A 12,975-nucleotide genomic window follows, 5' to 3' on the forward strand; every position below is an offset into this window, starting at 1 on the left:
GAAAGTACCTGAAGTTAATGTCCTTGGAAGCAAAAGTTGCTCTTTCAGCCTAATGAGCTGTTAACTGAAATACACTTCTCCCATGGAATGTGCTTACTCATACTGACTTAGCAAAAATCCTGGAGTCCTTTCAGATATTTGCAATATGTTACAGAAAATGCTTAGCCTGAAGTTCCTCGAAATTTTTTCCAGTTAAGTTACTCTGTACATCCAGGAAAACATCCATCCTGAAAGACTAAGAGCTCATATCACAGGGCACATTTTTGTCTTTCTGCTGTAGACACTAGGGAGTGTGCTAGTCCTAAAGGTACTTAGTCTGGCTTGTTTCTGCTTATCACCACCACATATAGATTCAAGAGCTAACGATTATTTCCTTTTCCTCTTTTTTCACAGACTGCATTAACGGTAACGGTAAAGACTACCGTGGCACAGTAGCAAAAACTGCAAGAGGCAGAACTTGTCAAGCGTGGAGTTCTCAGAAACCTCATAGCCACAAATATTTCACTCCCGTGACTCATCCAGGAGCAGGCCTGGATAAAAATGTAAACAGCTGCTAATGTCATTGGTGTCATTGAACATTGTCTTCTTTGTCCATGACCCCTCAGTAAACACTTCACGTTCAGTCTTTATAGACCAGGTTAAGCATATCTGGAAGTCACCACGTTGATAGTCCAGACCTATAATAGCACTGAAGAGGGAAGGATGCATTTTATAGTACCTAGGATGTTGGTACCTTAAGCACAGAGGTCGACGCTGACAGGCAAGCAGCACAGAAGAAATCATACAGCACTTCCCTGATTTCTGCAAACCCCAAAGCGATGTCTTTTGCTGTTTGCCACAAACTAAGCAGGCTTCTGGCAAATTCTTGAGGCTGACCTAATTTGCTCACACTGACTTTAGGGGAAGAAGGATTAGGCCAACAATAAATGTTTTAGTGTAAAGCAATTATTCATCCTACTTCAAACTTTATTTCTCATAAGGCCTTAAAAAGCACTAGAGCTAGGATGAGTCTTGGTGGAAGAAGAAAATGACAGCAATTTCATCATATTTTTCAAATTTCACCTAATGGTTTTGAGACACAGGAAAGAGAATTTTCTGATCAGGGGAAATAGAAAGCATCTAACATACAGTGGAATAGTAGTTAGGAGAAAGAATTCAAAGTTTTAGTTTAACACTTTTTTAAAAATCATGCACTTACAGACTTCTTCATTTTCTGGCTAACATTTGGAGTCTTCATTCTCTGTTTTTGTAATTATTACAGTTTTGCAGGAATCCTGATGGAGATGTAAATGGTGTTTGGTGCTTCACAACAGACCCAGAAAAAAAATGGGAGTACTGTGAAATCCCACGCTGCTGTAATTATCCTTAAAGACTTTTCTATCCTCCCTATCTACAACTTGTTATGATAGTTACAAAATGTTTTCAATCCAACCATAAAAAACTGCAGTAAGCAGTAGCTTCAGATTTGAATTTAGGTTTATATGGAAGTTTGACACAATCGGGCACCTCTAACAGTCAGCCAACGTTTAGATAACCTGGTGCTAAGAATCATCATTAAGATTTCATAGGTATCAATGTGTATGCCCTTTATTGTCAGTGAAGCTAAGCACTCTGAGTTGCTAACTCAATTTGAAATATCCAGTGAAACTGTGAAGATAGGCATTTTTTCCCTGGGCTCCTCAAACATAAGAGAGTGATTCCTTGATGTTCATGCTAGCCTTTCCATGCAATATGTGGCAGGACTAATGCCTCAAGAACCTGCTTATATACTTTTCCAGTTAGTTAGGAGCACCAGAGATGACATCTTTTGAAATCCTTTTCATTCTCTGCTGAGTTATTTTTTATTCTGATCTGAATGTTCAAATAATCTGTCCCTAGAATTTTGCCTTTTGTTTGAGGTCGGGAGTGAATTTGGTCCTAGATATTTTACACAGATTTCCTTAACTCTTTTTTTCTATTTTGAGATAGTAAGCAGTGCACTGAGCATGTATAGTGTTTGCTGAAAAACTCAGCAGTGAAAGAGATTTTACCTTTTGTGGTGCCCTGGCAGTGGGCATCAACATACTGTAATCACCAATAATTACAGCTGTAATGTACTGGGAGTGCTGCCTGGTACACCTGGCACTCATCTTGTTTGCTCTTCCCTTCCTTGCCTGCATTTTGACAGGTGGTTGTTGTGTTTGTTTTTTTTTTTTAACATATCTGGCAGGGATATGTAAAGTCTATTTCTTCTTCACCTCATCTATTGTTTTTGTTACGGTAACATCTAGAGGCCATGTCCCTACTCTGTTGGCCAACGTAGAAATACAAAATACCTAAAAGTGGTCACTCCCTCAGGAGTATGCGATATTCTTCATGCTGGCCAGCTCATGTGTTCCTCTAAGCAGCAATGCATTATAATTGTACATGTTAATTTTGTCAACGAGGCATAAGAGCTGTGCAGTCAAAAAGAATAACGCATGGCATACAAACAACATAACACAGCTGTAAAAACCTGCTCCCTGGAACTGCTGTGGCAGAGCTTCACTTTGAGATCTGATCTCTTTTCGAAACAGTCTTTGAATTATAGATTTTTAAAGTAAGGGGTAGGAGAGCCTTACAGTCTCTTGCCTTTGATTACTTTATTAATTGTCTCATACTGGAACTAACAAATTTAACATCCATAGCACCATATGCGGCTCTGGAAAGAGTTAGTTGGGTCCTTACTGAGCACCCAAGCTCAATCCATTTTAAAAAGTTCTGAGAGATAGGGATTAACAAGAAAGTAAAGTGAGCAGTGTGAGGGCAAAATTGGAGTATTTTAAGATGAGGGGGCAGTGACTCAATTTTATTTATAATCTAGGGATTGGTTTGAACTCAACCAAGGTGTAAACCGTAATGTTTTAAAGGATTTAGAAAATGGTATTATTGTCTGGGCAATAAACTCTTCCATTTTCTTTAGCTTTCTTTCTCGTTCAGCTTCTTCCATTGTCTTTAGCTCCCTTTTCCCTTCAGCTTTCCTACATATTTTCTTTTGGGGATGGGGCTTATTGTAGTTTTAGTTATCTGACTACATCCAAGTACTGACATAGTTAACAATTTCTTCCCAGGTAAATTAGTATTTTGTCATGTCAAATGTGATATATGAGCACCAGATTTAAATGTTCAAGGTAATGATAATATAAGGGAGTCTGAAGGTTCTGATTGTTTCTTTTTCCTTAGTTTCTATTAACCAATGTAAAAAGTGAGAGCCTAAGGAAGATTAAAAAATGTCTTATGCCTTTCTCTTTTCATCTGATTGTGCTGTGGATGGCATTACAGAACTGCTTTAAAATTCTCCATTGTAGCTTTTTTATTCCGTAGCTTCTTCTGAACATGACTGTGGAAAAGTCTCAACAAGGAGTGAGCGAGCCTGTGCACAATATATCATGTGCAACGCATCTCCAGGGTCTTGGCCTTGGCACATCAGCCTCAGGATGAGGTACTGATATTCCAGACTGTATCACCATCTGTGAGCACCAGGGTTTCACAGGGAACAGGCGTTAGAAAGAGACTGACAGGAAACAATGCATATTCTTCCAGAGACTGGCCTTGGTTTCTGTATAAAATGCCTTAACATGTAAAATAAACTTCTTTTTTTTTTTTAATCATAATGTTCACAGATAGCTACTTATTGGGTTATTGATCTCAAATGCCCCACTTTCTCGTGAATCTCTAGAGGGCAAACTTAAACTGCAGACATTAAGTACACCTTTATTTACTGAAATGGGGAAGAAATAATTCCCACTGAGGACAGTGACAGTTAATTGCATTCTGCAGTGGGGGATTTAAGCCCAGGAACATGGCCACAAACATGTATGAATTGATTTTGATCCTCCTTCTTCATCCAGCATCCAATCTAGTTCAAATGTAAAATGATGCTGTGACCACCATAATTGTGTTAAATATCACAGGAAGACCATGATCTTTCAGTATAAAAAAATGATTATGCATAGCATTTCCGCAGTCACAATGACAGTGGCTGAATAGGAGATGAAGAAGTGCTTACAGAAAGGCTAATGAAAAAATGTATAGAGTTCTTGATGGTCACCATAATAAATATTACCCCAAGAGAAGTTAAAAGTCCACAGTAAGGTTTATTTAAATACTAGTCCAAAGCAACTCCACAAATCAGAAGGATGTATCATTTTATTAATTGCTCAACAGGACAAACCCATTATATCAGAAGTAAAATTGTTAGGAAATGTAATTGTTTTTATTAAATTCCTGAAAGCAAGAGCACCCTGTTGCACAAATTTTACCTGGGTGTCAAATTTCTTTTCATGTCCCTCATGTTCTGGAGCAAATAAAGCTTGTCCTTTGAAATTCTGCGTTTGATTTCTCTTGCCATTGGCAAAAGAAAAACTATGACAGGTGAAAGGTTCGAATAAGGAGCATATTGCTAGCTTGCTAATATTTTCGATTGTGCACAACATGGATGGTGGAGAATTGACTATACAGTCTTAAATGAATGTGATTGTCTTCTCTATTCTAGTAACAACATGCACCATTGTGCTGGCACTCTGATACATCCACAGTGGGTCCTTACTGCAGCTCAGTGCTTGCAACAGTGAGTATCCGCCAGAATGAGTGATAGGCATTTCCTAAATAAATCTGTATGATTTGTTATAAATCAACAGAGCAGAAAGATGTACCCAATAGGGCACTTTCTTTACTCCTTATTTCCTGTCTTTCTTGCCAGCAAGCTGATTTTTATTTTCTACTCTTCAGTCAAACAGTAGCAAAGCACAACAGAGGCTACTCCTGTCTGAGCTCTCCCCCTCCCCAAAGGTTGCCAAAGAGGGTGCTAATGATGCGCTCGCACTAATTTCACTTGGAAAACTGTGGCTAGCTGATGATCCTTAGGGCTTTAGGAGTTGTGAACAGTGCAAGAAGGTGCCACATCGTTTACAGCCCATGGGATTTTTCATCATAAAAATCAAACTGTTAAAAAAGCCACATTTTCCTTCTCCCCAAGAATAAATGATAGCATCTATGATCAGAAGAAACCTGACCATCTTGCTAATTGCAGTTCTCCAGGGATATCACTGAATTTTGTATGAGTGGCATTCCTGACTACATGTATGGATGTATAACCCTGCCATTGTCATTTCTTCCAGGCCAACAGAGCCTTCTTCCTACAGGGTGTTTCTTGGGATACAGAATCTCGTTGCATCAGAGCCATCCCTGCAAATACGAAGTGTTCAGAAAGTATTAAAGGAACCGAGTGGAGCAGACATTGCTTTGCTGAAGTTGAACAGGTATCATTTCAGTCCAAGGTTTCCACCCCTAACACCTCTATTCTGAAGTCACAAGTTAGCTTAGCCTGGTGTTAGCTCTCAGGGGTGGTTGTGAGTGGTGCAAGAGAGTATGAGAGTCCCTTCAAGTGTTACCATAAATGTGTTCAAGGGTGAACTCTGAGCATCTCTCCTGCTGAATAACCCCATTGGTATAATCCTTGTGAGCTTTTTACACAGGTTAGGGAAGGCAAGGACTAGTTAGGACGAGAAGGATTGTCATGAGGAATTGCCACCTGCCACCTGCTAAGAAGCAGCACCACTGAAGCAGGGAGGGTGGAGGCAAACCAAAGAAGAGTTGTGTCTGGAGGATCTTCTGCTTGGAGACTTTTCCTGCTCAGCTCTGAGGGCTGTGAGCACCAATTGAAGTTTTGGCCAGGAGGCACCCCACTTCTGCACGGAGCAAGTAGAAGTGTCCAATTTCACTGGCAGTGCTCCAGCACAGGCCACATGCATGTTTCACAAGCTGCAGACTTGGCCAAAACTCAGTAACACTAGATCCTGCTCGTGAAATAGTGAAAACCCCTATGCCTAACTGTAATTGCCTGAAGTCCTTTTCTGTACATTGCTTAGATGTCTGAGCAATCTGCTCCATAATGTGTGCAGTTATTTCAATGTTATTTGTTCCCTTTTAGAATGCTCCTGAAACTTTTCTACTTACTCATAGGTTTCCCTCTTTTTCTATGCTCGCCACACATGGATTAAAGATCATGAAAACCTCATGTTTGACCTGAGAGGACGTTTCTTTTTAAAAATCCACCATACAGCTTTAATGAACTTAGAACAATTTCCATTAAATTTCAGCTCAGGTTCTCTGGTGCCTGATTAATCAAAATCTCACTGACTTCAGGTTAGTAGAAGGAACTCATGCTCCACTGGTTTTACTCTTGCTATGCACATTTGCACGGTAGATACATGCATGCTATAGCACTGTAGTCCGTTTTGCACCAGCAGTACTCACCATCTGAACACATTCTGCATGTGAGATGCCATAAATAACAGATATGGGCACCATATCCCCCAGTTTCTGGCTTAGATCAACTTTGCTTATTTTCGGCTTCATTAACTTCCTTCTTTACATTTGTCTTCAGCTTTCTTCATGGACCTTAGCACTTCCAAATCTTCACTGTTCATAAAACAGATCACCCAAGAAAACATGATGTGAGAAGACTGGTTGCTACTCCTATACCTGTATTTTGTGGCAATAGACAAGACTTCTCAGACAACTGATGCAGGTCTCTGAAGATCTTGACCAAAATCATCCCAAAGGAGGGCTGATCTGTTGAGGAAGACCACTAGTTTTGGTAGAAGTCTAGTCCCAGGTAAATTATGTGTCATGCTCTTGAGAAGATGTGCTCTGTCTAGGACTTTATACTTCCATCTCAATGTCATGTCATCCATACTCTACTACATCTTCTGAGGTCTTGTTTCCTGCTCTCCTGTTCATTTACCTACTCAGACATGAAAGGCCTCTGAGAAGATGCCAGTGTCCACCTGGTGTTCATTGCAATCCCATTCAAAGGCCAGTTCCTTCTGTGCCAACAGGTTTTTTAGGTGTTGTCTCATCTTAGGATGGATGTTAAATTTTCTTGGTGAAGAATAGGAGCATAGGTAGAAACACAGTTAACTTCTTGATGCTGGAGAAGCAGAAACTGCATTGCTGTAGTAATAAAGCAGAAGCTCTACTGCTGTAGTTCAAAACTGTTTGCCAGGCTACTGTCACACCAGCAGGCCAAGTAAGAGCCAGAGTTGCTGCTAGGGCCATACTACCAGTGGAATTAGACCTGAGCTGCTAAGTACAACCTTGAAGATAAAGGTACTAGAGGAGCTAGAAACTTAGAAACTTAGAGAAACCTGGAAACAAAGCAAGCCCCTCACCAATCTGAGCTTTCTCACTTTAATCTCCTCTTGTCTATCAGTTCTCAGGAATTCTTTTGATATAAAAATGGACTTTATTGAAAAGTGAATGAACTAGTTTGGGAAGCTGCAGGACTGATTTTCATTCTTAGAGGGAAAAGAATTCACACAGGATTAATTTAACGGAACCATGTGAGAGTGGAGGTTTGAGATCACCATCTTGGACTTCAGAAGACTGGAGGATAACGTTCAAAATGATCGTGACAGCTCTGGCACAACTGTAGCTTCATCACCCAAGCTGGTTAACATCTCCTACCTTCCTGGACTGCTGTGTTCATGTTTCATACAGATTTTTGTGTTGGAGAGATCTTTATTGTAAGATGGATCAAATTCTGTTCCCTTTGGTCTCTCATTCTCTTGAATTTTCTTGGGGCCAATGGCCCTGGCATGACTTGGTTAGGAACAGGAGGATTTATTTGCCTTTAATTGGATATTGAAGATCTTACTAGCTATCACATCACATACTTTGAAAATCATTCTGGGCCTGGAAAGAGATTATAATGGTTCATTTTACCCTGACTGAACACCTGGAGTTCATTCAGGTCCTTTTACTTTCTTTAACAATCAGAACTAAACTTTACATGGTAGGTTCTTGGCAGTGGTAGATCTCATTTAACAGCTTGTTCAGATTTACTTTCACTGTTTGCACTTGTCTGACTCCTAGGGTGATATACCTTCCAGAAGCCACCTTATCTTTTCACATCTACATCTGAAAGTCAACAAGGGATCAAACAGTCCAAAGCAAAGACCTCCCTATGCAATGTTTTCATCTTCTGCAGAACTGCTTCCCAGGGCCCTGCCCCCTCCATATCAAGCTTTATTCCAGTGCTGAAGCCTCCAGGCACAATGTTGTGATGCTTAAGAGATTTATATTGGTATTTACTTTATTGATGTGCTAGACTTAGTAATGTGTGAGATACTGCATGATGACACCCACAGTTGTATCACCCACATAACCAGAGGAGAAAGGAATTTTCTGCAACTTCAACTGTGTCTGCTTATTTACTCAGTCATCCATCCTTTCCTCCTCCTGCGAAGTCACTGAAAATGTCCACAACCACTGAGGCAGAGACAATCTGAGATGTCAGGCTCACACCACACGCAAGGGCTGCTGAGAGCTGGGATTGGTCTTGTGCATGTTCCTATACACACCAGAGTTAACCAGAGATCAGCGCTCTAGCACCATGCTGCAAACACCCTTGCACTGTGACTGCCCACAAACACATCCCAGAGACTTTCAGTTGCTAAGAACATCTTTTTTTCACTGACTAGTCACCATTTTACAACCACCTACACAACACCATCAGCTTCTCCACCCTTCTCCACGCCATTTCCATGCAGAGCCTTCTGAGTATGAAGACTGAACAAGCTGATGGTAATTTTTCTAAGGATCTTTTAATTACTCTTTCTTTGTTTTTCAGTCCTGTGACAATTAATGACCATGTAAAACCAGTTTGTCTGCCTGAAACCAGTCTGATGATAGGAAGAAATGCAGTATGTTTTCTAACTGCCTGGGGGAAAAAAAGAGGTAAAGTATATTTGGTATGGTTAAAAACTTAGAAATGTTTTCAAATCCTATCCCAAAATATGTGCACTCATGGGAACACACATTTTACTGAAGATTTAACTAGGTCATAGGTTTACCAGGCAATGTTATTCCTTCTATTTCTTTCTCTCAGAGCTTTATTTTTCCCCCTCATTGCTCACATAAACTTGATTCATTAAACCACAGAAAAGAGAGAGGAGAATTGGACTCAAGACTTTACCACCTTTTATCTCTCTCTATTTTGATCTTTCTTCAGCTTAGGTATGCACTGTATTTGCACAAATGTTGTGGTTTAAATCCAGCCCGTAATTAAGTACCATGCAGCCACTTGCTTACTCCCCCCTCACCCAGAGGAATAGGGAGGAGTATCAGAAAGGAATGTAAAACTCAAGGGTTGAGATAAGAACAATTTAATAATTGAAATAAAATAAACCCAAAAGAACATTATTATTATTATTATTAATAATAATAATAATAGTAATAGTAATAGTAACAACAACAACAGCTATAATGAAAAGGAGGGGGAAGGAAAGAGGAATGAAATCCAAAGGGAAGGGAGAAAAGAAACCAAGTGATGCACGGTACAGCTGCTCAGCACCTGCTGACTGATGCCCAGCCAGTCCCTGAGCAATGATCGGCAGGCCCCAGCCAACCCCCTCGCCCCAGGTTATATACTCAGCATGACATCCCATGGTATTGAATATCCCTTTGGCCAGCTGGGGTCAGCTGTCCCGGCTGTGTCCCCTCCCAATTCCCCGTGCCCCTCCAGCCCTCTCGCTGGCAGGGCCCCAGAACCTGGAAAGTCCTTGACTGAGTATAAACATGACCCAGCAACAGCCAAACCCATCAGTGTGCCACCAACAGCGTCCTCACACCAAATCCAAAACATAGCTCTGCACCAGCTTCTAAGAAGAAAACTAGCTCTGTCCCAGCCAAAAGCAGGACAAGAAATAATGATAATACTCCAATAGTGCCCCTGCTTTTAATTTTGATCTTCAGATATACATTTTTTTAACATCTGAATGAAACTTACGTTTGCTGTCCTATAGTCTAAACATTATTGTCTGCATAGACTTCTGCAGGGTCCTACATTGACTCCAGACTGATAGTATATATGGGCAAGCACCAGTCTTAAGACCTTGTATCTAAGATAAGATGGCATCCCGGGAACTGTGAAGCCTTTGAGTCAGAGCTTGCTCAGATCCAGGCACCTTTGGGGCACAGGCAAAATGAGTTCAAGCTGAAGGGTTTTAATTGTCACCTGAGTTTTGTTCACAGTCTAGCATTAGAAACAGACCATGGGGTTTCCTGCTGCCCAGCTCTCACTCCACTTATGCTGTGGGTTGAGAAACACAGCCCTCTTTGACCAGCTTTTGCTGCAGTAGGAGGCAATTCCTCATCCTTGCAGCTCCTAGCAATGATGCTGGCATCTGCTCTCATTCAGGCTCAGCTCCCACGTACACATTTTTGGCCTTCCAGAGCTACACGCAAGGGATGCCTTTCCACCTCATTTGCCAGACAGCACCTTATTAATACTCCATCTGTAAAATGAAGCCAATTGATTTTTCTTCATGTGTGCATCCACAGAATTAAAAAAAAAAAAAAAAGAACAGAACATGTCCCTATCTCTGAGTTTCGCCATAAAAACCTTCCACATAGATTGCAGTGCCTTTTCTGCCTTCTCGTGTCATTTAATTACAAAATCGATGCTATGAAAATAATGCTTAAGAATAATCACTCTACTATTAGTGTAACTCATCAGCATTATCAAGTAACGCTTTTCTCCAGCATAGACAGTATTCACTGGCTTTTCACCTTTTTTCCCTTTCATACCTTGCATATTTTTCTTTTTGTTCAGCTTGCCACACGGTGGCAGCTACTTCCTATGTTCTAGTGATCACAGCCACTGAAAAATGGTACAGGCTGGATTTCTTCTGGAAGCACGTTAGGATGGGAAAATCAACAGACCATTGTTGCATTTAGGCAGTGGGAAGGAGGGTCCTGCCATCTCGCGCAACTAGTTCATGAAATCAGCAGGCGAGGGCGAGCAGAGCCAGAGCCAAATGTCTAAATGAACTGTTTTGGGAAAATGCAACCTTGACTTAAGGAAAATCCTCCTGGAAAACACTTCAGGCTGGAAAGAGTTCAAATTAATGTAAAGTAAATCCATGCAAACTTTTTCCCCCCTGAAACAAGCCATTGCTACGGCACCATGATGATAGCCTACAAACTGACACAAGCGATCAGAATACTAAGCATCTGTTTTTATTTATTTATTAATATTTTGCAAAGAAGAATAATCTCTGCATGTTGATGGTAGGCATGATACAAGTACAAAATTGCTGATAGATTTAACAAGGTCCTTCAAAGGAGCTCAGACGCTATAGTAGAGCTGGGGACAGATCCCAGTCCTCTCATTACTGAGGCTTCACCAGATCACAATGACCATGATGCCATTTATAACTGTTATGTTTTCTTGGTTGTTCATAAAGGTACTGATACAGACAACAGATTAAAAGATGTTGAATTCCCTGTGCTTGAAAACAGAATATGTAATCGCCCTGAATTTCTGAATGGAAGTGTCAAAAATAATGAATTTTGTGGTGGATTTACTTTTGGAAGCATAGATAACTGTGAGGTAAGAATAATCTAGCTTGGAGTGTAAGCGGGTCAAGTGACAATTTGTACTTTCAAGGCTCAGAAATAGCTTAAGCAACTCAAGGCTTCTGCATGAAGCTTACCCAGTCAACCAGAACAGCAGGGAAATTGTGTCAGGTAATTCTGCCTTCCTTTCAGAACTGCATGCTGACGTACCCTACTTATAGCAGCCTAGTGTTGTGAATACCCCGCCTCACCTGAAATAAAGCCTGAAATATGCTACCTGCACTCCCCTCTGCTCCTAGAGACAGAGGGGAAACGAGTGACTGTTTCTGATGCAGCCTGGAGTTGTACCACATGTTTATTTAATCCCTTGATTATTTAATCCCTTGATAATGCTTCCAGTTTTCTAATTTTTGCAAGTAGACAAAAATACTTTTAAAATGTGGTTTTCTTAATGGAGGCTATCATGTTGGGAGCTTTTGAATAAAAAGATGGTAGCTACTTGGCGACAGAGTGAGAAAGCAAATGCTGGTCTGTCTGAGCAGGTATTCAAGACTGCCGGTGCGAATGATATCTTTGAGAGTGTGTACAGTGCATTCATGGATAGGCTCACACATCGCTGGACATAGGTATTCATATCCTGCCCCATGCCTGGATTTTAAGGCATTAAAACATTAAAAACATTAAAACAATTAAGTTCATTTTGTCCAGGATGAGGTAGGTCAGAGGATGTGGAAAATTAAGAACTTCCTTTTTGTGTGTGTAATTGGCCTCACAGTGATCTGGGGATGTTTCCACATCCATGATTGGTAGATCTTCAGACCAAGGGAATGGCCTGGGTGCTAGGAAACAATTCTTCCCCCCACCCTACCCCCCAGTTTTTTTACTCCAGCAGGTCTAACAAAACACTCTCCCTCTCTACAGCCCTTGCCTCAGTCATATATTGAGGTTTTCGGAGTTACCACAATATTATTCTTGCCAGTATTTTACTGTTTGCATGTCTAGTGTCTCTAGAGGAGTCACTTTATTATCTCTTCTTCCTAGGCTGAAGCTGGAGGGCCTCTGGTCTGCGAAGATAAGGACAGATTTGTCCAATATGGAGTCACCTCTTGGGGACTGGACTGTACTCAACCATCAAAGCCTGTTTTTGTCAGAATTCCTAGTTTTGTTTCCTGGATCAAGAATGCAATGGCAGCCCACTGAATCTGGATACAAGCTAGCTTTTCTGGAAAGCAGTCCCTGTGTCAGAAATATTGCAAGGATGGTTTTAAAATTTTAATAATTCATAAGAAACTGAAATAAATTTCATTACTGGCTGAGCATAAGTAGCTATTGCAATAGCCAAGTTGACCAGTTATTACTGTCTGTCAGTGTGTGTGTGTGTGTTGTGCCTGGGTAAATCAACCATGTCACATGTGGCAGCAGCTTGGGGGTTCCTACTTCACCCCTCTCTTTTGAGATGTGCTCCAGCTCATGAAAATGGCTTCCTCTTTGTTCAGACACCTGCTTTCCTCCTCCGTACATGCAAGCAGCTGGCCTATCTCTGTGTAGAAGTTCTTCCCTGTGCAAGAAACTTTATCCCAAATCAGGCCTGTC

The 12,975-nt window shown here is 40.9% G+C and overlaps 1 protein-coding gene across 2 annotated transcripts in view; it reads left to right on the plus strand.

The window, feature by feature from the left end:
- The window catches only part of LOC102056283 (plasminogen-like), a 29,245-nt gene extending 16,509 nt beyond the window's left edge, over positions 1–12,736 (plus strand). The window contains exons 12-19 of one of the 2 annotated variants that reach the window (XM_005443097.3): positions 394–542; positions 1,262–1,355; positions 3,343–3,460; positions 4,514–4,588; positions 5,139–5,279; positions 8,654–8,760; positions 11,271–11,416; positions 12,424–12,736. In XM_005443097.3, the coding sequence (XP_005443154.1) occupies positions 394–542; positions 1,262–1,355; positions 3,343–3,460; positions 4,514–4,588; positions 5,139–5,279; positions 8,654–8,760; positions 11,271–11,416; positions 12,424–12,582 (989 nt within the window). In that variant the 3' untranslated portion in view covers positions 12,583–12,736. Of the gene's footprint in view, positions 1–393; positions 543–1,261; positions 1,356–3,342; positions 3,461–4,513; positions 4,589–5,138; positions 5,280–6,406; positions 6,629–8,653; positions 8,761–11,270; positions 11,417–12,423 lie in introns of those variants that run through there. The other variant, XM_027810981.2, reaches the window with a different exon arrangement.
- Positions 12,737–12,975: the final 239 nt, after the last annotated feature.

The sequence above is a fragment of the Falco cherrug genome, chromosome 6, assembly GCF_023634085.1.
Source record: "Falco cherrug isolate bFalChe1 chromosome 6, bFalChe1.pri, whole genome shotgun sequence".
Taxonomy (NCBI): Eukaryota; Metazoa; Chordata; class Aves; order Falconiformes; family Falconidae; genus Falco; species Falco cherrug.